At 32.7% G+C, this 24,980-nt stretch overlaps 2 protein-coding genes across 2 annotated transcripts in view; one reads left to right on the top strand and one right to left on the bottom strand.

Annotated features, from left to right (window-relative positions):
* LOC133185247 (putative ferric-chelate reductase 1) overlaps nucleotides 1–8,157 on the bottom strand; it is a 28,953-nt gene extending 20,796 nt beyond the window's left edge. The window contains exons 1-8 of the mRNA XM_061320351.1: nucleotides 7,947–8,157; nucleotides 7,592–7,719; nucleotides 6,776–6,867; nucleotides 6,212–6,455; nucleotides 5,721–5,822; nucleotides 4,329–4,479; nucleotides 3,344–3,483; nucleotides 1,088–1,279 (exon numbers count right to left, since the gene is read on the bottom strand). Coding sequence (XP_061176335.1) covers nucleotides 1,088–1,279; nucleotides 3,344–3,483; nucleotides 4,329–4,479; nucleotides 5,721–5,822; nucleotides 6,212–6,455; nucleotides 6,776–6,867; nucleotides 7,592–7,719; nucleotides 7,947–8,148 — 1,251 coding nt within the window. The 5' untranslated portion in view covers nucleotides 8,149–8,157. The remainder of the gene's footprint in view (nucleotides 1–1,087; nucleotides 1,280–3,343; nucleotides 3,484–4,328; nucleotides 4,480–5,720; nucleotides 5,823–6,211; nucleotides 6,456–6,775; nucleotides 6,868–7,591; nucleotides 7,720–7,946) is intronic.
* A 14,544-nt stretch (nucleotides 8,158–22,701) lies between these two features.
* Nucleotides 22,702–23,805, top strand: LOC133185722 (histone H2A-beta, sperm-like). The gene is made up of 2 exons (XM_061321021.1): nucleotides 22,702–22,737; nucleotides 23,410–23,805. The coding sequence occupies exons 1-2, from the start codon at nucleotides 22,702–22,704 to the stop codon at nucleotides 23,779–23,781; spliced, it is 408 nt and encodes a 135-aa protein (XP_061177005.1). The 3' UTR covers nucleotides 23,782–23,805.
* Nucleotides 23,806–24,980: the final 1,175 nt, after the last annotated feature.

The raw sequence follows: 24,980 nt of genomic DNA, 5'->3' as shown, positions 1-24,980 counted from the left end.
AAGGCGGAATCAGGCAGAAAGGGGTTTGACAGACAGTTTGTGGGGCTAAATCTCAATGAGATTGTTAGTTCTGTAAATCACCTTTTTTCATGAGAACTTTATTTTCCTATACCGGTAATTATGGTGATCTACAGTAACTATGTAAAATCTTACACTTGTCATACTAGGAATGGATTTGGATGAATGAATAGGCTCCATCTTACTTTTTTGGAAAATAATTGTAGAAGAGCTTGTACACTGGATATATATATTTTTTTATCATACCTCTGCAATTTTTTTTCTTTATACAAATATGATGAATAAACCTGCTATTTTTTCTAAACAGCCCCTACTATGGAATAGTTTCAGTGCCATTTGCCCATGGTGAAATAGTCGCTGAATTATACATTAAACAACAACTAAGTTGCACTTAAAATGCATAAGAGTTCAGCTGATTGTAAAGTAAAAAAAACTATGAATAGTCATGTTAATGGGAAAATGTATGAACTGAATATAAAATCTGCATTGAAATTCATTTACACTAATACCAGTGTTATATTAAACCCTATTTACTGGCTATATAGTACAATAGTAAGTTTACAATTAAATCATCTAGTATGTATTGTAGAAATGGAAGATACATACTTCTTTAAACCTTGTGAAAATTCTTTTCATATAACATTTACACTAGGGATGTAGAAAAGATATAACAGGGTGTATTTCAAAGCACTGCATGCCTGAACTCTGACAAATACCCTACCCAAGTATCTTTTTTTATTTTAAATCACTGCATTGAATTCATAGTCTCTAAACTACATGTATATGTTTTCAGACCTCAATAATTTCACCTTTTCAAAAAAAAAAAAAAAAAAAAAAAATTAGGATTTGAATAAAATAATTTCCATCCTCATCATTGACTGTATAATATAACCTTGGATAAAATTGGTGAAACATATTGTAAAAGTAACAATCTTAGTCTACTACTTACCCATACTAAAGTTAAATGCAAGATCAAATATGGTTATCCCAATGTCTTTGAAAATTCTCTTTGTGGTTGGCCACATTTTTAAATTTCCACTTTGATTATCAAATTTCATATCTGACTTACCATTTTGGCGTCACTTGAGAGTCCAATGGCTTGATATTGATTTCCCGGTGACATTTGCATCATTTCAAATCTTACTAAATCATTTCGCTTTTGCCAAGTTATCATATAAGTACATCTGGTACCACTACAACTTTCCAGACAACCTTTGGTGGTGCCACATTCTGGGTCAGGAGAAATGTTAGATGTAGAAGTCTGAATTTTAAAGAAAAAGTATACTTAGTTACCACTGAAATGTTGAAAATGATAGGTAAAGAGGTCAAGATGGAAAGGAGATATTAATCATTGTTGCTTGAAAATTCTAATAATAAGTGTATGTTGAGTAAAAACAGGTCACTCACTCAACCCTGACTAGGGATAGGCAACTTTGACATATCATACTTAATTAAATATCCATAACATTGCTGGATGAGAAAATACGGATTTGCATATTCTGTTGTTTTTTAATCTATTGGTATAAGAGTATTTCAGTAGAACTTGTTAAAATTATTTATAAATAAGTGACACTAGTAGATGGTTTGGAATAGACGTAAATAATATACAATGTAAATGTCTCTGGGCTGAGTAAGAAAGTTTTACTGTGTTTTGTTTGAAACTTTCCAGCAAGTTCTAAAGCATCCCAAGTGAGCTCATAGGAAAAATAACAAATATACAACAGGACAAAATTAGTAGTAAGTAATCATACAGCCCCCCTCCCCCTAAAAGATATATATATATATATATATATATATATATATATATATATATATATATATATATATATATATATATATATATATATATATATATATATATATATATATATATATATATATATCTTTTTGGGATAGTGACAACACCTATCAGTCCTTGGTCAACAACTGCAATTAGATTGTTTCAAATAACCGAATTGTAAATATGTAAATAAGTGGTTCACACCATTTGCTCAATCTGTTTTCATTTGCATAGACACAAAGATGAATAAAACTGGTCTTTAAAGGCATATACAGTAGTAAGTTTTCACACTTCTTCTAAAGAAAAAAATCTTTTGTTTCTCAGGCACCACAGACATCTGATCAAACACTGCCGCATTGATCAATTTTATTGACATGAAAAGGAAATAACTAATTTTTTTTTTTATCTCAAAAAAAAAAAAAAGAAGATTGAGTTATGCCCCTTTTCACACATCTTGCAGAAAGACGATTTTATTAGATACAGAATATAGTTCTTGTTACAACAGTACTTTATGAATCAACATTTTTTTATAAAAATGTTTGGAATAACATTATTTAAAAGTTGTACATATTATAATTCATATAAGAGAACAAAAAAGTAGGAAACAGTTGATATCATCATTTTCTTGATTGACATGAAAAAAGAGGTCACACTTACTTTAAAAATAAGAAAAATACCTGCCGCACCGTTTTTTGTTTTTTTTTTTTTTGAAAAATTTGGCCCAAGAAACTAAAGATTAATGGTTTTTCTTTTTTTTTTTGCCTAAATGATATATTTTTTTTCATGGGAAAATTACAGTCATGTTAAATTAACAAACCTTTCATTGTTATTTTTGTTCAAATATTTTGCTGGAAAATAAACTTTTTATTTACCTAAGGATGTTTGGCTTCTCACAACTCATTTCATAAAAGACTAGAAATATGTCCATAGGACATGAATGCCCCACCGAGGGTATATTATTAAAGCAACATTTTAACACAAATTGAGAAAAGTGAGGTCAAGGTCAAAGGAAAGGTCAAGATCAAAAAATGTTGATGCAGTTGAATAGCTCTCATCAGTAAAACTGATCAGCATATGAAGTTTGTTAAAAATAACTTGAATGGTTTCACTAAAACTGAGCTAAACACTAATTTAAGAAAAGTGAGGTCAAGGTCAAAGGAAAGGTCAAGGTCAAAAATGTTGATGCAGTTGAATAGTTTACATCAGTATGTATCAACATATGAAGTATGATTACACTTGAATGGAATCTTTAAAACTGAGCTAAACACTAATTTAAGAAAAGTGAGGTCAAGGTCAAAAGAAAGGTCAAGGTCAAAAAATGTTGATGCAGTTGCATAGCTCTCATCAATATCTATTAGCATATAAAGTTTGATAAAAATATCCTGGATAGTTTCTTTGAAACTGAGCTTTAAACAGAGCTAAACGCAAAATGTGACAGAAGGACGGAAGACGGACATGACAAACACTATATGCCCCGGCAATATTCAGGGCAGGGCATAAAAAGTCCTTGAAAACAGAAACACATAAAAAATAAATGAAATATACCGTAGTCTGTGTTGTTGTGGTAGCTGCGTGAGATGTCGTAGTTGAAGATACGACTGTTGTCTGTACAGCCCCAACTGACAAGAAGTTCACTACATTGGACGATGCTGATTTTGTGGTGTAATGATAGCTAATGTTGCCACCTTTAAAGACATTAATTCATATACACTTTAAATTAGAGACATTTAATCCTGAGTATTATTAACTATATTTATCTATAAGATGTGTTGTTCATCTGAGAGACCCTGCCATACATGTCTTTAGCATACTAATACAATGTATTAATTCATTTTAATAGTGGCTAGCTTTATAAAATTTGATCAGTTGCTTAATGAGAAGTTAATTTAATCTTTTGTTTTGTTTTTTTTAAAAATTAATGTAGAAACATAGTTTACTTGTCATTAGCTTATGGATATTTTGATTTTGATTTGAAGCTTGTAACAAAAAAAGTATGCAGAAAGTGAGAAAGTCTAGTCTTGAAGTTTATAAATACAGTGTATATTATAACATTTGCTTAGGTATGTAATTAGCTCCGTGTGGTATTGGTCATGGGGAATAACCTAGAGCTTGTAGAGGAATCAATTCACTAATAAATTCGAAAGTCATAGACAGTAGTAACGGTCAAAACTAGGCTTGGTGATATACAGTAGCCATCTATTGTAAAATGTGAGGTGCTTTGATAAAATCCCAATCAGATTATATAAATATATACTGTTCATCTGTTTTTATTAATACAAGATTCAAATAAATTTTAAGTAGATCAATTTGAACTTATGATAAAGCAATGTATATATTAATTATTACTTATTTTAATCTGCTGCGTAATGCAATATTTCAGCAATGTTTTGATGAACAATGGATATGAATTTGGTTATTGGCCTTTATAAGCTCTGTAGTCATATCATAGAGAGACATTTAGGAAAATATGCCACAGATCTTTCATATGATTGATTTACTAATACAAATTCTGCATTACGTTTTTACCTACCCAAAACAGATCCCATGGAATGGAGGACATACCATGGCTGAGATAAGGTGAAGACCTCTGGATTTGTACTGTTAATGGGCCTCTCAATCACACATTGGATGACATTGTCTACCTGTGATGTTTCTATAACGTTGATTCCTGTGTTGTTTGGCTGAAAGGAAAATTCTCATTTATGGATACACACCTATACAGCTTTAAAAGATTATACAGGTGTTCAACACCTTGTGTATTTCTAAATTTTGATCTACATGTATATTTATTTTCAATGGTTGCATTTTTCCCTATAGGGTAATATTAAATATCCACTAACTCAGTGACTCTATGTCAGATAGAAACTCAGAAAGTTGTCTTACTAAACTCAAGTCTGGTAACTTCGATTTAATTAGTACCTCTGGATCAGAAATTTCATCTGCATTTCTTCCATAATATTGTTAACAAATGATGTACCAGAAGTCCATCAAAGATAGTCTCACTCTTTGTCATGGTAACAATGTACTATACAATTAATTACCCCTTATGAGGTCAACATGGTGAAATAAGGACCCGAGACCTGGCCCACGAGGTGATCTGACCTGAACGAGGCCGCGTAGCGGCAAAGGTCAGGTCAGGTCAGCGAGTGGGCCAGGTCTCGGGTCCTTATTTCACCATGTTGACCTCTTAAGGGGTAATCGATTGTTGTATTATACCGATATAAGCTAAGACAATTTTTGTAGGCTTTTTACCAAAATAATCAATTGTGTAATAGACCTACGAACTGTTATTATCAGTGTTTCATCGGGATCCGCTAGTGAAGTTGTTTACTTTTCGCCTGCAAGTCTTGTAAGTTTTTGCACCGCCAATTTATTTAAACACTCTGTGATTGTCAGTAACATGCATTTTTATAAATTCACAAATACTATTTCCCAGTACGATGACCATCTGGTGCAGACTTTTACTGTACAAAAGAGCCAAGTCTGCATTTGTTGAATTTGACATTCATTGTACAACGAAAGTTTCAATGAAAACGATAAATTTTATGACGCATCTAAAGGACAATCGTATTCTGTATCATAAAAAGACTATACATATCTTTATAATGGCATTTTAGTAATGAACAGTCATTACTTTATGCATTAATTTTTAAATTTGAATGGAATTTAGATTAACAGGTCATTTTTAGCAGTCATTATTTATAATGACCGGGTCATTATATCCCACATGCAATGATTCCTAGGTCATTATTGCTGTAAATAGTACTTTTTGGAGTTATTATTGAGTTTAAAAGCCTTCAAACAAGCCAATCAAATTTGAGTATCCTTAACAGAGGTATAATAATGGCAAATTACTTAGGCTTTATGACTGAAGTATTTCATGTAATGTACAATGACATGTACAGATGAATGGAGTACTTACATTGGTGACTGGTCTAAACTTAAACATTTGGGGAATGTTGTATCCTTGTTCAAATTCCACCTTTCCTCCATAGGCCTTACAAACCATTACACTGTCATTACCCTGATAAAACATTTATCAAATCTTTAGCTAACAATAAACCACTAATAATAATAAACATTGCACAGATGAGACCTGATGTTGCTACATCATTATTGTATCTTATAATATTAATCATATCACTTGAATTTTTCTCTCTTTTTTCTATAGATAAATTATACCTGTTTTAAAACATTAATCAACTGTAAAATCACGTATTTTCATGGGATCAAATTTTCTTGGTTTGGGGAAAAACAATGGGTTTGCGAGGATTTTATTTCGTGGATGAAGAATTGTTCGTTATGTTTGTGACATTTTACATTTCATGGTGAATTTGTTGGTCTCCTCGTACCTCAAAAACATTGAAAATTAAACCTCCATGAAAATTAGTGATTTCACAATATAAGGTTTACCATTTTTTGGTCGCTTGATAGTCCTAAAGCTTGATATTTATTGCCAGCTCCAAAATCCTGTTGAAATTCAAACCTCATCAGATTTGCGGTTTTTTGCCAGGTGACTTGGTAGGAACAGGTACCACTGTGACAGTCAGACTGGCATCCTTTAGATGAACCACATTCTGGATCTCGCACTATTGAGGACTTGGGCAAAGAAGTGGTTATTTTGTAGTCTGTGGTTTTACTATGAACTATAGTAGCTCTGTAAGGAATATGAATTGGTGTTCATTAGAAATTCCTTCATTAGATACAAGCAAAACAGGACTTTGATTATTTCTGCAGTTCTATATGACTGAGATTCATCTGTTATCAAACAATTCAATTTCATGCTTCCCCAATCATAAAATAAACTTAGTCATTTTCTGGAATCAGCAAGATTTCACTCCATTTCCTTCATTAAATTTAAATTAGCTGAAGTGAAAAAAATTAAATTTGTCTTCTTTTATATAAAATGAAACAACACATTTTGTTGTTTGTATATATCTTTTAAAGTTGTTGACCTCAAACTTATTATATAATTACTTGAAATAAACATCCCCTGACATTTCATCACTTTGTTTCCACACAAAAGTCAATGACGTGCGATTGGTATCAGCTCTACTGTGTGTGGCATCCTATAAAACATTTCAAAAGGATATTTTTACAAAACATATTAAAAAAGAGCATCATCATTTTATAGGTTACCAACACTGGATTAAAATAAGAACAAAAACTGAAAAAAAAAGTTTTGTTTACTTTCAAAAATCTGTATACCTTATTTTGTTATCAAATCCTGTAATCAATAGAATACATTTTCATTCAATATTTTGTCTACAAGCATTTTCACTGATGAACAAAGAATACTGTATGTGTACTTAAAAAGGAGGCTTCATATTTTAGCGGCTTTGCCGTGGACAACAATGCGCTAATTCATGAATAACGTTAATAAATCATTTATAAATACAATACTCGGCGCGAACGTGTGTAGCGCTAATTCATGATTATGCCAAACACTCAATACCCAGTGATTGCGCTAAATTTTGAATGCGTCAATTTATGTACATGTACAGTAAATTTTTTTTGAAAGTCTTTGTCAAAAATTCTAAATATATTTATTAAAAATGTGTGAAATATATCTTTGAAAAAAAAGTAGATAAAAGCTTAATTACTTGTTTTCATGTACATCAGCTCATTATGACAAGGCATTTCTTTCTAACTTTTCAACATATTTGGAAAGCATTATTTTTTTTATCATTTTATTCTCACCAGATACTTTCCCTTAAGTTGCATCATCATAAAATTTTCAAAACTGACTATTCTTTATTCATACCTAATGTATCTATATGTGATAGTACCTACAGTATCTGAACAGCTTCTTGTGTCGCTAGGCATTGTAACATAGCTTCCTGTCACTGTTTCAGAGGGATTCAGTGCCATAACACGCAAGAGGAATCCCTTAAAATAACTATTTTCAGCCCAAATCCTCACTGTGGGATAAAAAAAAAAACATTGAAAAATCTGTTCCTAATATTTATTATTCCATAATGGCGAGCATGGTTTTTTTTTCAATTTCTAATTAATATACAATTTTTTTTCAATTCCTCATTATATAATTTTAAAAGATAAATAATCAACTTTATATAAATATCAAGCATGGTTAAAGATTAATGTAAATAGTATCTGTACAACTGTATCTTATGTAAAATTGTCAAACCTGTCCATTCTTTTCCGGATTTCGTGGAACTCACATAATAAGGAAGGTTCTCGTCGTTTACAGGTCCTGAGTGAAATGGGACGAAATCGTAATCTTTTTTGGGAGCCTCGTCTTGTTTACAGCCGGGTGATCCTGTGGGGTATGCCTGGCATTGCCACAGAACACTGGTGCTCAATACACACAGCAGAACATTCACAAACATTGCTAAACTCCTGCTGCTAAACAGAAAAGTGTTGGAATAATTCTACACAGTCATATATTCTCATCTTAATTATGTCCATGAGTTTATAAATTCCAGTTAAGATGTAACAAAAATTTGAATTTGTTTTCACTTATGAATGTGTCTGATTTCAATAGAATGTGTATTGGATTTTTCCTATGCTCTGATTCCCCTGTCGTTAGTCCTAGAGAGAAGAACTGGGGATTTAAATCATGAAAGCAGACAACAGAATACAAAATAGGTGTAAAGATAGGACATTAAGTAATACAGAATTCATCAAGAGCCTCTAACAATGATGATGCTAAATTTCATACCAACAGGCAATTGAAGATGATTTGAAGTTTCTACTCAGTTTTTCTTTGACAACAGTAAGAAATAAAAATAGTGTAAATATACAAGCACTTCAGCTACACCTTATGTCAACATCAATTTCTTCATGTTAAGCCTACTGAAAAATCCAAATCAATTAAAATCAATACAATAACATGTGGGTAATGCAACAACACAAGTCATAAGCAACAGTGTACTAAAACTTGTAAACAACTCGGGGGTGATTTCAGTATCTCATTTCGAAGTGACTTTAACCTTTGAGAGATGACCTTAAGATTCTAGCAACCTTTAGCTGGGTCATGGGAAAAAAAAACACAATTGGTCAAGTTTGATTCCATTCCAATCAGATGTTTGAGACTTTTGTCCTGATTTGATTTTATGACAGACACAAACTGCAACATCTATGACAGACAGTACAAAAGAGAAACACAGCAAATACTACATTAACTCCCCCCCCCCCCCCCTTTCCAGTTTGGGGTGTATGTAATAACAAGAGGCCCATGGGCCACATCGCTCACCTGAGCACATTGGCTAGGCAAAAGCACAATCAGTTCAGTATTGAAAAGACCGGGGGAGGGGGGGGGCTTGAATTTTAAACTACCTGATGATGCTTCCATGTCAATATAACAAATGGCTTTGTTGTACTTGAGAAGATTTTTTTAAAAAAATTCCCATATATTCCTTTGTAAAAATTTGATCCCTCATTGTGGCTCCTCCCTATCCCAGGGGTCATCATTTGAACAAACTTGAATCTACACTACCTGAGGATGCTTCCATATCAATATGATTAAACATAGCTTTTCTGTTCTTGAGAAGAAATATTTTTTCTATATTTTCTTATGTAAAACTTTCCTTCCCCCATTGGGCCCCACCCTACCCCTGGGGGTCATCATTTGAACAAAATTGAATCTACACTACCTGAGGATGCTTCCATATCAAAATGACTAATCATAGTTTGCAGTTCTTCAGAAGAAGATATTTTCCTTTATATTTCTATGTAAAACTTTGATCCTCCATTGCGGCCCCGCCCTACCCCCGGGGGTCATGGTTTGAACAAACTTGAATCTACACTACCTCAGGATGCTTCCATATAAATATGACTCATCATGGCTTTGCTGTTCTTGAGAAGAAGATTTTTAAAGATTTTTCCTATATATTTCTATGTAAAACTTTGATCCTCCATTGTGGCCCCGCCCTACCCCCGGGGGTCATGATTTGAACAAACTTGAATCTACACTACCTCAGGATGCTTCCATATAAATATGACTCATCATGGCTTTGCTGTTCTTGAGAAGAAGATTTTTAAAGATTTTTCCTATATATTTCTATGTAAAACTTTGATCCTCCATTGTGGCCCCGCCCTACCCCCGGGGGTCAAGATTTGAACAAATTTGAAACTACACTACCTGAGGATGCTTCCATATAAATATGACTCATCATGGCTTTGCTGTTCTTGAGAAGATTTTAAAAGATTTTTCCTATATATTTCTATGTAAAACTTTGATCCTCCATTGTGGCCCCGCCCTACCCCCGGGGGTCAAGATTTGAACAAATTTGAATCTACACTACCTGAGGATGCTTCCATATAAATATGACTCATCATGGCTTTGCTGTTCTTGAGAAGACGATTTTTAAAGATTTTTCCTATATATTTCTATGTAAAACTTTGATCCTCCATTGTGGCCCCGCCCTACCCCCGGGGGTCATGATTTGAACAAACTTGAATCTACACTACCTCAGGATGCTTCCATATAAATATGACTCATTATGGCTTTGCTGTTCTTGAGAAGAAGATTTTTAAAGATTTTTCCTATATATTTCTATGTAAAACTTTGATCCTCCATTGTGGCCCCGCCCTACCCCCGGGGGTCATGATTTGAACAAACTTGAATCTACTCTACCTCAGGATGCTTCCATATAAATATGACTCATCATGGCTTTGCTGTTCTTGAGAAGAAGATTTTTAAAGATTTTTCCTATATATTTCTATGTAAAACTTTGATCCTCCATTGTGGCCCCGCCCTACCCCCAGGGGCCATGGTTTGAACAAATTTGAATCTACACTACCTGAGATTGCTTCCATATAAATATTACTCATCATGGCTTTACTGTTCTTGAGAAGAAGATTTTTAAAGATTTCTCCTATATATTTCTATGTAAAACTTTGATCCTCTATTGTGGCCCCACCCTACCCCCGGGGGTCATGATTTGAACAAACTTGAATCTACACTACCTCAGGATGCTTCCATATAAATATGACTTATCATGGCTTTGCTGTTCTTGAGAAGAAGATTTTTAAAGATTTTTCCTATATATTTCTATGTAAAACTTTGATCCTCCATTGTGGCCCCACCCTACCCCCGGGGGTCATGATTTGAACAAACTTGAATCTACACTACCTCAGGATGCTTCCATATAAATATGACTCATTATGGCTTTGCTGTTCTTGAGAAGAAGATTTTTAAAGATTTTTCCTATATATTTCTATGTAAAACTTTGATCCTCCATTGCAGCCCCGCCCTACCCCCGGGGGTCATGATTTGAACAAACTTGAATGTACACTACCTAAGGATGCTTTCACATGAGTTTCATCTTTCCTGGCCCTATGGTTCTTGAGAAGAAGATTTTTAAATGATGCCATTATTTTTTCAGTAATTCCTAATTATCTCCCCTTGAAAGAGGGCGTGGCCCTTCATTTGAACAAACTTGAATCCCCTTTACCCAAAGATACTTTGTGGCAAGTTTGGTTGAAATTGGCCCAGTGGTTCTTGAGAAGAAGTCGAAAATGTGAAAAGTTTACAGACAGACGGACAGACAGACGGACAGACAGACGGACGCCGGACAAAATGTGATCAGAAAAGCTCACTTGAGCTTTCAGCTCAGGTGAGCTAAAAACATGGCATTTTTCTGTTTCCTCCTAATTAAACTATCTAGCCCCTATTTCCGTTTTTGATACCTTAGCAAAATTACACACAGTGGAGGAAACTTCGACCATGCCTCTCAGGCGAGTAATTATGCAGTAGCTATAATCCAATATATCAAAATCTCATTTTCAGATAGAGAAAATTTTGTAAAAACATATTTGTAATATTCTTTGAAAGAAAAACTTTTAGAAGTCCACAAAAGTTCACAAATTTGAAAAACTTAATTTACATTTTTATCGTCCAAATAAACAGGAGGACTGCAATTGTTCTAACTGCAATGCCTAGAATGCCCAAGGAGCATTATATTTTCTGTTGGTAAACTTGAATGGTCTGAGATTCACTTACAAATATAAATATTAAAGTCTTCTCATGTCAACAAATTTACAGATATTTGGTCTAAGCCAGAAAAGATACATCACTACATTGGAACGTGCCATTAATCAATTCACAAACCTACTAAAGGTACTGCTTATTGTTACAGGGGATCTGGTACAATGATTAAAGTCCTTGATAAACTTAGATTTAATCAATGTTTATGAAGCTAGAACTGTTTGGAACATATCAGATCTTACATAAATTTAAGAAAAGATTACTATATGTATAAAGCTCTAAGCAATGATGATCTGCAAATGTATAGGTGAATATTTAAAGCATAAAGATTTAGTCTATAACAGGATCTTACCAATTTGAAAGTGCTTCATATTCCAATAAAAAGAAATAATATTACCTTGTATTCAATGTTTTATAACATGTAAATATAACTTTAAATGATCAGTGGCCTTTTAAAAAGTTAGAAGTTTAAAAATAGAACATAATTTTAAGGTTCAATAGATTTTCTTTGGATAATTTTAATGACAAACTTTAAACTGACTCAGTATTAGCACTGGAGGTCTGAATACACTAAGGGAGTCACGGAGCATGCCATCCTGGAAGTTTTTCTAATAAATATTGCACAAATCTGCATTCTGAGGATCATTTCTAGAAGTATAGTCATAAATAAATATATATTAAATGTAACATATGTTTAATCAGGAATTTTCTGAACTAAAAGAGGGATTTTAAGAATTTTTTCTAAAGTTGGTAAGTACCATTAATTAAAACAGCTTAATAAATCCCTGCATAAAAAAGAAAGCCTTTATCTCCTCGTATTTTTTTTTTCATACAAAATGTATTTTCTAACAGATCATTGTACTGTATATCTAAAGATTTGTGAAGACAGCAAACTTTTTTCTAATTTAACAGAATATTCAATTCGGAGTTCCTCTCGAAAATTTTTTCATTGTTTAAAAAAAAAAAAACAAGATTCACAGTACAGATAATAATCCTCACATGTATTTACTAAATGAAACTTCTAGGAAGACTGTAAAACAATTTGCATTATAGACCTCTACTCATTGAGTTGTTACTAAAAAAAAAATCACAAGTCTTTGCGCAAATGAATTAATTTCAAAAAAAAAAAAAACAATGACAAAATTTAACTAATATATACTGTGCTATGTATGAAGAAACTGATTTTTTTTTTTTAAATTATAGAATTGAATTTCAACATTTTTACAACAAATGAATAAGATTCATTGCTTTGTGGTTTATAAAATCAGCCCAGGTAAGACAGTATAACTTTGGTATATAGCAAGTGGTGTTCCAATAATCAATAATAATCGAAAATCAGTTGATTGTTGGCATAATCCAAGCGCTCAATTACAAAATTTTTATTCCGATTAATCAGTTAATTTTTTTAATTTATTTTACAAGCCTAATAGATTTTAAGCTTAATATTCCTGCCACGACTTATCTATAAGCTTATGTAACATATACGGTAATGGCGCAGACTAACAGACAATTGTATCCATACCTGAGTAACAAAGCACGTTTCCGGGTATGGGCGTACTTTGGGTTCCAGAAAATGAATGGAGGACCACCTCTACCACCACAGAAAGTAGTCATTTACCCATTCTTACCATTTATTTTACTAAATATTGATAGACTTTGTATCATCCGATTATAATTGATAATTAGTTAGTTACAGTAACCCGATCATCGCTAATGAAATTCTTACAGATTCCCATCACTATACTATACAGTTATGGAATGGGTATGAGGGAAATAGCAAATTTATGGCTCCCTAAGGCAGGAAACTATTTCCAGAGGCAGCAAAGCCGCCGAGGGAAATAGTTTTTTGCCGAGGGGAGCCATAAATTTGCTATTTCCTGAGTACCCATTCCATAACTGTTTTATTATACCGAAACAATCATGGGAGATTTATTAAACTAGAGACTCAGACATTTTTTAAAACAATATAAAAGCATTTAAATAATCACAAATACATGTGATTAAAATATATTGTAAGATAACTAATGCATCAATACCGAGGAAAATAAAATTATTAAAAAATATAAAATAATTTCACTGACACTTTGAAGGATTATCGTTGTCTTCATTTTGCTAGAATTCCAGTATGATTTTGACATTGCATGTCGAAATGTTTTGACGTCATAGTAACATTGCTAATGACATTACGTCAAAGACTCGAGATTCTTTGAACGCTCTGCCCACTGTTCATTTTAACTGGTTAAAATAATTAATAAATATTCATGAGGGAGTAGTCCCAGGGAGTAGCTCTGATTTTTCAGGGAGTAGTTATCAGATGAGGGAAATAGTATCTTTTCAGGGAAATAGACAGTTAACAGTTTACGGTATTAATTCTATATAGAGTACTAACAGTAGAGGTATAATAAATCTAACTATTAAATTCATTCCTTAAATAAGTTCTGCTTCAATTATTAGGATTCTATGTATATATATAAGCAAGCAGTATTATAGACATACCAAAAGCCTAAGCACCCCAACCCACCACCCCCTGAAAAGAAACGATATATTCTTTCAACATTCTGCCCATCACAAAAACTCATGAACTTGAAAGATAATTCAAATTGAAAATCCTTCCGGCCATGATGGTGTAAACATAGTTTTATGATATTGTCTAATCTACTGTATTTTTTCTGTAAAGTTCAGTGCCAGAACTATAAACTGAGAACAGACTCAAGTCAAAATTTAGATTTTGAATATCTTGATTTCTTTTGAACAAATGTTTAAAAAGTTGAAAGTTTATATAATATTCAAATACAAACACATGATAAAAATATTGAATTATTCCTAGTTAAAATCTGTCCTTAAAAATAATAAGAGTTATTCCTCTTGACCTGCAAAGGAGAGAAGAGTGGTGTGTGTGAGTGGTGTACATGTATGTGTTGAAGAAAAGTTGATGAAAAAATTCCTGATTGAAACAAAACTGTTCCACATAAATTTTAATGCAAAATCAAAAATCACCAAATTACTGAAATTGGTAAACATTTCCTCTTTATATTATTCCAGTCAAAGTCAATTTAAATTTGCTTGTGATTGGTCCATATTTGAAAATTAGCAATTTTTCTTACACTGTGCAATTTCATTTCAATTTCTTTTTAAATTCCTTTAATAATATAATTGTCTAATATTTCTTTTCTATAGGTAGAATGTTCCTTGAAGATTTTTTCGTAGATTTAAAAAATATCAACACATATTGTTTTTCATATAAATAATCTTTAATTAAAAAAAAACTAAATATCTATCTGAATCTCTTTGACATATCTTACTAGATATTTTTATGCTGCATTAATTAAAAGCATATTTTAAATGCCAAAATGCAACCAAAATTTTTTAAAAACTTTTGATTCCGTGTTGTTGTCCAAAATTTACACCTAAAGGACTTCCACTTTATTGAATTTCAATTAATTTCTTTTTTAAAAAATACAAACAAAAAAAATTAACATAAAATAATTAAGAGCTTACATTGGCTTATCTTTGAATGCTAAAATCATACGTCAAAATTAATGGATACTTTAAACATCCAATAAATAAAAGTTTGGTGTGGCTCCTTATCAGATAAACAAGAATAAATATCTTCATCATTTTTATCTTCTATTTTCTTATTTCCAAAAATCTGTATGGATAAGGTGCCTTAGCTGTATCTTAGCTGTGCCTATTCCTGATCCATCTCAAAATTTAATACATTTTTGTTATAAGCAGAAAGTCCTAATCACCACAAGAGAGACTTGTACAAATGGAGGTAATCAGGTGGTTGGGACTACACTATATTTTAGGAACCTGAGATCGTGTAGTCACCATGAGAAGTTGGGGCACACTATAGAAGATAGCAACACAGACCGGGGTGGACAGACCTGTCATTACCGTCTTGTACACCAAAGACTTCATGGACAGTAAGTAAGTAACTATAATATACCTTTCTAAAGATACAGATTCTACTGGACCTGCAAATCTGTCCTTTATGGTCCTCTAGATCTTCCTCGGTCATCTACAAATTTATATACTCATATATATATTCAATCACCTGTATACATGTAATGATGTAATGTTTATCATTTTGTGTTAGAATATGAACCCTTGAAGATTTTCATAGATAAATAATCATTCATTGCACCTCCATACAGATTATTACACATAAACATATAGGTAATCAAAGATTACAAATCTCACCTCAACAAATGTTGTCTATAACATCCCTAGATGCATCATCAATACAAGTTCATTAACATAGAGCTTATACTTACCGGTACTTGTGAATAGACCAGCTCAAAAAAACCTGTTCATTCACCTGGAAAATGTAGATCAGATCCAGCATCTGAAGCAAGTCTGAATTGTCCAACCTTTGATGCATCATCCATGCAGGTTTCGTTACCATATTCATGATAGGGCTTATAGTTAGTTGGGAATAAATATGCTTATCAATAGATGTAGGTCACACCCAACATTTGAAATTTGGTAGTGTGCATCGAATCCTAGATGCATCATCCATGCAAGTTTAGTCCAGGTAGGACTTCAAGTTACTTAAGAAAAAACCTATTATCAAAACTTTTACCTGTCCACTCCTCCAGAAAGTGTAGATTGTAGGTTAGATCCAGCTTCTAAAGCCAGCCTGGTAAAGTGCATCTTAAGGTGCATCATCAATCCAAGTTCAGTAAACCATAGGGCTTACCATTGCTTGGAAATGGACCTTTAAACTGTTCAATCACCTGAAAAAGTAGGTCAGGTGCAGCATCAGAAGCAAGTCTGTAGTGTGCATCTCCAGATGCACCATCAGTGAAGATTTGATCACCTATAGGGCTTATAGTTAATAAAGATAAAATGATTTAGATCCCAAGTTAGCACAGAAAAGGATAATGACAATACAACAAAGAGCTGTAAGGATTGATTTTTTTTTTTAATAATGATAGTGAAAAATGAATAAAGCTAGGAAAATTCTGGTATTTCAAATTAGATGGAAAAATGGAAATCAGAAGAATAGAAAAATCCTTAGGTGTATTTAAGGTGCTCAAACTGTAAACCTTATGCCAAAATTGTAAGGGTTGTCAACGCTGCAGATCCAGCATCTCTCATTGTGAAAGATACCAAGGGTACATTGTTTGATATGGGGTCTTACACAAATGATTTGATCGCAAATGAAATATCATTACTTGAAGAAGAAATAAATAGGTTGGAATTTGAAATGACAAGAGATATAAGTACTCAACACCATTAGCTGAATGGCATGTCAGGCATGGACATTAGGCAGACCATACGCCTTGCCAAAGTGTAATGACCAGACTGAATAAATTTTAAATGGCAATCCAAAGGGAGAGGGCTACCCGTTTGGCAGACTATTCAAGTTTGGCTGTTCATTTGGCAGGTCAGAGAGGTATAGCACACCAAGATGATCATCCTAACAGTATGCCATGCCACAAGTGAGTTAAGGCTAGGTATAAGTGTATCTATACAAATGAGCAAATAAAAATGCATAAAATGTATATCTGTTATACAGAGAAAGTTTGAATTATTTTTCTTACACATACTTAGTACCCACAACATATTAAAGCACATTATGACATCATAATTAGCACTCAAGGTAATAAAACACATCAACAAAACAAAACAGCGTCAGCTCAAGGACATATCCTACTAGTATTTACTTTAAATAAATAATATACATTTGTTGACTGGGTTCGAGGACAACATGCGTTTTGTCGGACCCAAGAACCAAACTGTTTGCCTGAGGCCATTAAGCCGAAGGCAAACAGTTTGGTTCGAGGGGTCGACAAAACACATTTTGCCCGAGAACACAGTCAATAAATGTTTTGTTATACCTTTTATTTATATATTTTATCTTCTTTTTTTTTTGGACATACATTTATGTCGAACACCAACGAATGCAATTGAGATTTAGCTGACCCCGCCCATTATGTGACGTAAGTGGTCCAACACCTCATCGACAGGTCCAATATCTCACTCCACAGTCAAACATCGATTTTTTTATGCCAGCTCAGTAAAACATTTGAAATGTTAGACTTTCATTAGCATTGATTTATATAGGAACAAATTTCTAAAGGTATAACAATGTATAATATTAAGGAGAATACATGTATTATAAAAATTAATAAAATTGCTTCACAAATCTTATGTACTTTACACAGACTGTGAATTTTTACCCTGTTTCAACTCAAAACTTTATGAATAGTAAGAAAACAATCGCACTGTTGATATTTGTGCAGCAATATCAGAAATCTTTGGAATATCCTGCTTCTATTTTCTATTTGTACTTTGTTGATAAATAATAAGAAATAAAACCAAAACAGTAGATCATGCAAGTATGATTATTTACCTTGGAAAAACTTGAAGTCATGGGGTGGACTTAGAAGATCTCTGGCCCTGAAATTCATTTGCAGCCTTAATGCAAACAATCTGGAATCATAATCTTGTAAATTATGCCAGAACTGTTGAATAAAGAATTTGGTCCTTAGCCCCATAACGTTAAAAAGGCAGAGTGTCCATCCTTTCCTAATTGAATTTCTTTTTCACAAGTTGTTGAGGTTTTTAAGAGCTTGGAAACCTGCAATATATGTAGTTAATCAAGTGAACAAAGTTTTAATAACCGTACCGTTAGTAAAAACAAGAGGCCCATGGGCAACTGCACTCACCTAAGTCACCTTTGCCCCAGTGTTCTTCTCATGAAGATATTTTAAAAACAAATTCCCTCTTTATTCTTAATTGTATTATGTCCATAGGACATGAATGCCCCGGCCAGGGTTCATGAGTAATGAAACATGAAAAGATGTATTGTACGAAGTTTGAAGAAAATACCTTGAATAGTTTCTTTAGAATGGAGTGTAATACACAATCAATAGTAAAGTTTAAAGGTCATTGGGATGGTAAAAGAAAAAGAAATGGACACAGTTCATAAATTCTTACTAAATAATGTATCAGTGCATAAGCTTACATATGTGGAATAGTTTCTTTGAGCTAAAAACTAATTTGAGAAGTGAGGTAAAGGTAAAAGGAAAGGTCAAGGTCAAAAGAAGTTGATGAAGTTGAATAGCTTTCCTCAATATGTATCAGCATGTGAAGTTTGAAGTTAGAAATATTTTTATTTGTTTCTTTGAACATTTGAAACTAAGTTAAAAACAATATAGGAAATTGAATTGCATTATGGGTCACTACAGAAATACATCTGAAATTTTATGCCAATTTTTGTACTTGTTTTGGAAAGCACATTCTAATTTTTTTTTTGTGCATTTCACAAATTAAATACAAACTATACATTATTATCTACTGTTTCCATGCTCACATTTACAAACAATTACAGTCAAACCTTGTTATCTTGAAGATGATGGGACCAAGAAAAAACTTTGAGATATCCGAGGGTTCGAGATATTGAGCCTCAGGGTAAAATACTTAAGAAATAAGTGGTTAGGACTTCCCAATCACTTCGACATATCCATGGTATTCGAGATATCCGTGTTCGAGATACCTAAGTTCAACTGTAGTTTATAAACATAGAATTCTAGTTTTCTCCTTTTTTGTCTAAGGCAACTAAATGTGGACGATTGTCTATATTCCCGTTTGATAGCATCAGTGAATACAAATTTCATGTGGAATACCTGGACCAAGATTATAGTCAGTAAGATGTCCACATGCATTATCATCATATTATCTTAAATACTAGTATTGAGATGGTTTTGTGATTTCAATGTATTATTTAACTCAGAAAAACAACTTAAACTGTTTCTGAATGTGAGCATGGAGCATCTTTATTAGTACCTAATCTTTGTATTTTTTAGAAAAGCAATGAAAATAAGTTTCAGTTGTCTTTCCCGCATTTTAATGAATATTACTTTGTACATTTACCTAAACCATGTGATGTGAAAATGGAGAAAAAAAGTTCATCAACAGATTGCCAGTTAGTTTCTATGTTTAAAAAAATTATGCATGAAATAAATGTAAAATGTGAAATGTTTTGTTATAACACGCTGGGAAGACCTGTCGTATAAACAAAGTAATCTACGTAGATTTATCTATACAGCGTTGTGGGTATTTAAATGTCCTTCTCGATTTAGGGAATAATCACGAGTTTCTGCAACACCCTCTTTTAAGACAGAAATTAGTTTGACTTACACACGGCAGAACGGACATTGCTCCACTCACAGTGAATCCTAAGGAATTATTTAAGGAATGAATTTAATAGTTACCCAATTTATACGGTATAAACTGGGTTGGGGCAGTTTTACGCTTTATAAACCGCAAAGCGGTAAATAAAAAAGCGTAAACTGTTCCAACCCAGTTTATACCATATAAATAGGGTAACTTTTCAATTCATTCCTTATAATTTAATTTTCCTTCATTTGGTGTATGAAAAAAAGATGATCACCCTTAAAAAATGACTACAATTTGTACAAAATTTGAATGTAACCTCAGGTGGATCAATACGTTTTTGACGCAAGTCATTGTGATGTAGGCAACCCAATTTATATGATATAAAGTAATTTTTTTATCCAATCAAATACATCGTTACAACCAGAATTAAATTATTCACATCTAAAGATTTAATTTTAAATAGGGAGAAATCAAAAGAGGTAAAATAATTGTCATTAAGACCCCTTAATAATAAATATGATTAATGTTGATTCAAGGATTATCAAGTACTAATACTTATTACACAGTTAATAACTGATATATTTCATTTGTTTATTCATAGAAAGAAGCATTTCACGTAACTAAAAGTATTAAATCTCATCTGAATTTTTTTTTTTTTTTTTTTTTGGCATTATTATCAATGTCAAAGAATAAAAACTTTTGGGGCTCTCTATTCCCCTCCCTTAACTATTTGAATTACGTTTTTTAATAAGTCATTTAATCAGTATGTTACAATAAATTGACAAATCTGATGTCAAATCACTATTACAAGTGGTTCAAATTTGATCCTCTGAGTCTCTGCACCTAATTGAAATCATCATAATATATAAAATGTTGCAATAAAGTCTGCGATATTTAATTTTAGCGGCATAAAGGTTCACTTCTATACAAATAGGGATCTGACCTATAGGACCGGGCTTGGTTTTTTTCTCTACAAAAAGCTTGTTGATTTCCGTTCCGATTAATGACATTAGGCTGAATACATGTAACAATTTGTTTTTCATAAATCTTTATTTTAGTGAGTAGAGTTAATAGGAACACTTTCATTGATATTCTGAGTTTGTTATCTCCAAATGTAATAATTGATATTTTTCTTTACTTCTCATTGAACATAATGGTAATGTCTACTGTCTCTGGAACTCTATTTTTTATGTCTAGGCTATTTATTTTACAACACATTTCCGTTGGATATAATAAAAACATGCCATTAATGTGTGCAAATCATATAGGCCTAAATGAAATCCAAGGGAGTACAGTTACTGATATATGTAGCCCTACTGTTTCAAAACTTAAGATCTTAAAACATTGACTGAAAACAAAAGTACATGTATGTTATTCTAAATATATTAAGCTCAAATAATTCAAGCAATACGTAACATTCATGTACTACATGTAACCCAGACAAGCACTAGTAGCACAGACAGAATAAAAGCAATGTGATTAAATTCTAAGGAATATAGATACAATTGAAATTCATCGCAGCTCAATGCTGCCGAGAATACCTGTATCGAGTAACACAGAGTGAGTTATTCTTGTCCTCGGAGAAAGTTGTGCTACACTGAGACTTGTTCCGCCTGACTGACAACTGTATATTGGATTGTTACGATTTGATCTCTCTCTAGTGTTTCTTATATCAAAAATGGGAATGCATAAAGGATAGATAATTGAAGAAACATACACAAGCCTACACGTATAAAAAAAAATTAAAATAGTCTTTGAAAAGGCAAAAATTTAAAACTATAAAAGTGTGGCAACAGGTGGATTCGAACCCCCGACTTTAAAAATAAAGTACCCACGATTTAAAAGTCAGCGCATATATCAAATGAGCTATTCTGACTACGAGATTGCACGGAATAAATTTGAAGCAGATTGGCAAAATCAAGTTTACTTATTTTTTGTAGGTTTTTTGTGAATTTCGACCCTAGGGCAAGGGTGCCCCTAAAAAAATCCTATTTTAAATTATTCCTTACATCCCAACCTATCAAAATATCACAATTTTATTTAGGGGCAGGCCTGCCCTGAAGGACTTCTAGGCCAAAATTTATGCAAAAATCAACGCTTTAACGGACAAAATGGTGTTTCGGCCAACTTTGGAGGTTTATTGTGATGTTGTAAATAATAAATTTTAGTTGTAAAATTCAAATTTGAAAAATTTAGACATATATACGGTAGAAAACAACAAATAAAGATTGATTTTTAAATGTTACTTTTTCCGGGAAATTGTTCTCTCCTATAGGTCAATTCTTTTGTAATAGTGAATACATCCTTTATTTGCACTTTTTAGGTGAATTTAACTGTGATAGATAAAGTGTATGTCATCCAAAACATGTCCAAAAAGTGTTATTCATCAGAGATTGTTGTCATAAAAAAAACGAACTTTGAAACAAGTATATTCGACAATTCAATATAATTGTAAAAATATATCGCATTCTAACGCAACAATCATAAGGCGGTTATACTTGTCCGTAAGAAACAGATTTTCTAGTCATGTTGATGATTATTATCTGACAAGTTCGACATAATCATCTGAAAAGTTGATATAAACATCTGACAAGTAGTGGCAGAAGTATACCATCATAACAATCACTTTTTCACTTACCCTTTAGGCTTTCTTGACATTTAGGCGCCACTCCGAATTTCAAAAATATCGAACCCGATCTTACTTTTGATAGAGTTAGTCAGCTTTTTAGTTTCGTACTATAGACCCGGTCAAATTTCTTTAAAAACTGAGATATCCCCTGTTTGATATGATATTTTATGTAGAAAAATGAATAGAATAATTATGGAATGCATGAGCAGTGTAGTGGCCAAGTACTTGGTGAGAAAAATGTAGGCATCACTAGAAATGCGAAACTAAGACACGCTATCAGTAACTCTGGAAAGTAGAAGGACTGAAAAGGTTATGGAATGAGAGAACAAATCTCTGGATGTTCACGTGGCTTTGTTTGTTATGGAAAGTAGTATAGAGTACTGAAGTTTGTGTAGATTACTGAATAGTGTGTGTTCACTCTAACTACCCGATTGGCCGAATTAAGGTATTTAATTTTTTTTTCATTTTAAAGTAAAAATAATGTTTGAAATAAATGATGGGATGTAAGAATATTATAGAAAATATAGAAATACCAGAGGAGATTGTAGGAGTGGGGGTTGATATTTTTGGCAGAGTGTTATTTACTGCCGATCGCTATAAGTTCGCTTTAAGTCGGAAAGAATTATATGTGTATAATTGCTACGGTCTCTGTATGACACAGCTGTTTTCTCTCAAGCTATGTAGAGTTCTGGATTTCGCCATGCCCTAATAATTTATCTTAGGTTGTGCCCCCTTCCCCCAAATGAAATTGCTTCCTATGGGTTTCCCAAATATATCGATTTAGCTAATTTATAATACTTTTTTTTTAAATGTGCATTTTTTCCTGCATGTAAAATAATTGCACTTTAGTATTTGTTATTATTTGTATTTATTTATTGCTTAACATAATTCTCTTTTCAGAATTCTCCCAATGGCAAGGTGAAGGGAAAGGCCAAGAGCCGATCATCCCGTGCCGGACTTCAGTTCCCCGTGGGTCGCATCCACCGTCTGCTGAGGAAGGGCAACTACGCCGAGAGAGTGGGAGCCGGTGCCCCCGTGTACCTGGCCGCCGTTCTTGAATACTTGGCCGCCGAAGTCTTGGAGTTGGCAGGCAACGCCGCCCGCGACAACAAGAAGACCAGAATCATCCCCCGTCATCTGCAGCTGGCCATCCGCAACGACGAGGAGTTGAACAAACTGCTGTCCGGCGTGACCATCGCCCAGGGTGGTGTCCTGCCCAACATCCAGGCCGTGCTCCTCCCCAAGAAGACCCAGAAGTCCGCCAGCAAGTAAAAAAAAAGTCTGTACGACTTTCAAATATACCAAACGGCCGTTTTCACGGCCACCCAATTTTTTCGAAAAGATGCCTCTGAGCGCATACTGTTGATATAAGAAACGAAATGCATGTTTAATAAATGAAAATATACATGCCAAGATATCACATTAATTTCACGTATATACAGTACCAGGCCATAAGTGAATCCTAATTGATTTTTGTGGCACATAATTTCAAAATGTAAGCGTGACATCACGCAACAAATGCAAAACTGAAATTTTACGGCACAAATTTGTTAAGAAATCATGGTAGAAATGTTTCCAACGATCAAAGGTATATAGTAACTAAGCAAATGATTTATTAGAGTGACACGTGTTATATACCATACAACAACATTTCAATAGGGTTCAATCCAAAATCCACATATTATTATTACTCAAACTTGTGTTTATTTTAAAACAAATTTGGGTAAGAAATGGTATAGAAGACGAAATTCCTTTTTTATAGCACTGTGCTTAATTTTGTACTCTGAATACCGGTCAAAGTTTTTTTTTCTTTTTCTTTTTTTTTTTTTTTTGTTTTTTTTGTTTTTTGTTTTGAAAACACGTGTTTTAAACGAATGTCCAAAATAAGAATGCTATTGTAAAATGTATCTCGGTGTCATATATATACATCTTCCAATATTTTTTTTTTTTTTTTTTTATAACAGACACTGCTAATCTTAGCACACAGGTGTATACTTACAAAATGCATATATTTAAATATTATGTATATTTTCATGTACTTTTTTTTTTTAAACTGTTTGTGAACAAATCAAGTAATGTGCACATGTCACTAAAAATAAATAAATGACTTCCTTACCGTAATACCAATTAAATATTAAAACACCTATAGATATGTCAGGTTTAACAAAAATGAATAAAAAAAATATATATATACATTATAAAATATACACATCGATATTATGCATAGTAGTAGGAAAATCGGAAAACTTCAAACGAAATTTTGAGTAATTCTGAATCATGGTAATCGGGCTTAATTTTACCTCACAATAATTTCTTATCAATGAAATTAATCTTTTAAAACAGCAAAAAAGAAAATAGCTGAAAAAGCAACAAAAGCATTATATGAAGTATTAAAGAAAGGAAGATTACATAACCTATCAATACAGTGTCAACTTGATTTGTTTGATAAAATCGTTCAACCTATATTGTTA

Source organism: Saccostrea echinata, unplaced genomic scaffold (genome assembly GCF_033153115.1).
Source record: "Saccostrea echinata isolate AGI-Se365-2 ecotype Australia unplaced genomic scaffold, CSIRO_AGI_Sech_v1 ptg000012l, whole genome shotgun sequence".
In the NCBI taxonomy this organism is placed as follows: domain Eukaryota; kingdom Metazoa; phylum Mollusca; class Bivalvia; order Ostreida; family Ostreidae; genus Saccostrea; species Saccostrea echinata.
The sequence above is the reverse complement of the archived record's forward strand: the minus strand, read 5'-3'. Positions and strand labels throughout refer to the sequence as shown.

Excerpts from the sequence above, each read along its gene's own strand:
- LOC133185722 (XM_061321021.1), top strand. The coding sequence starts at position 22,702 with ATGGAATGCATGAGCAGTGTAGTGGCCAAGTACTTG. Across the intron at positions 22,738-23,409 it reads GTGTAGTGGCCAAGTACTTG|AATTCTCCCAATGGCAAGGT; the intron begins GTGAGAAAAATG and ends TTCTCTTTTCAG.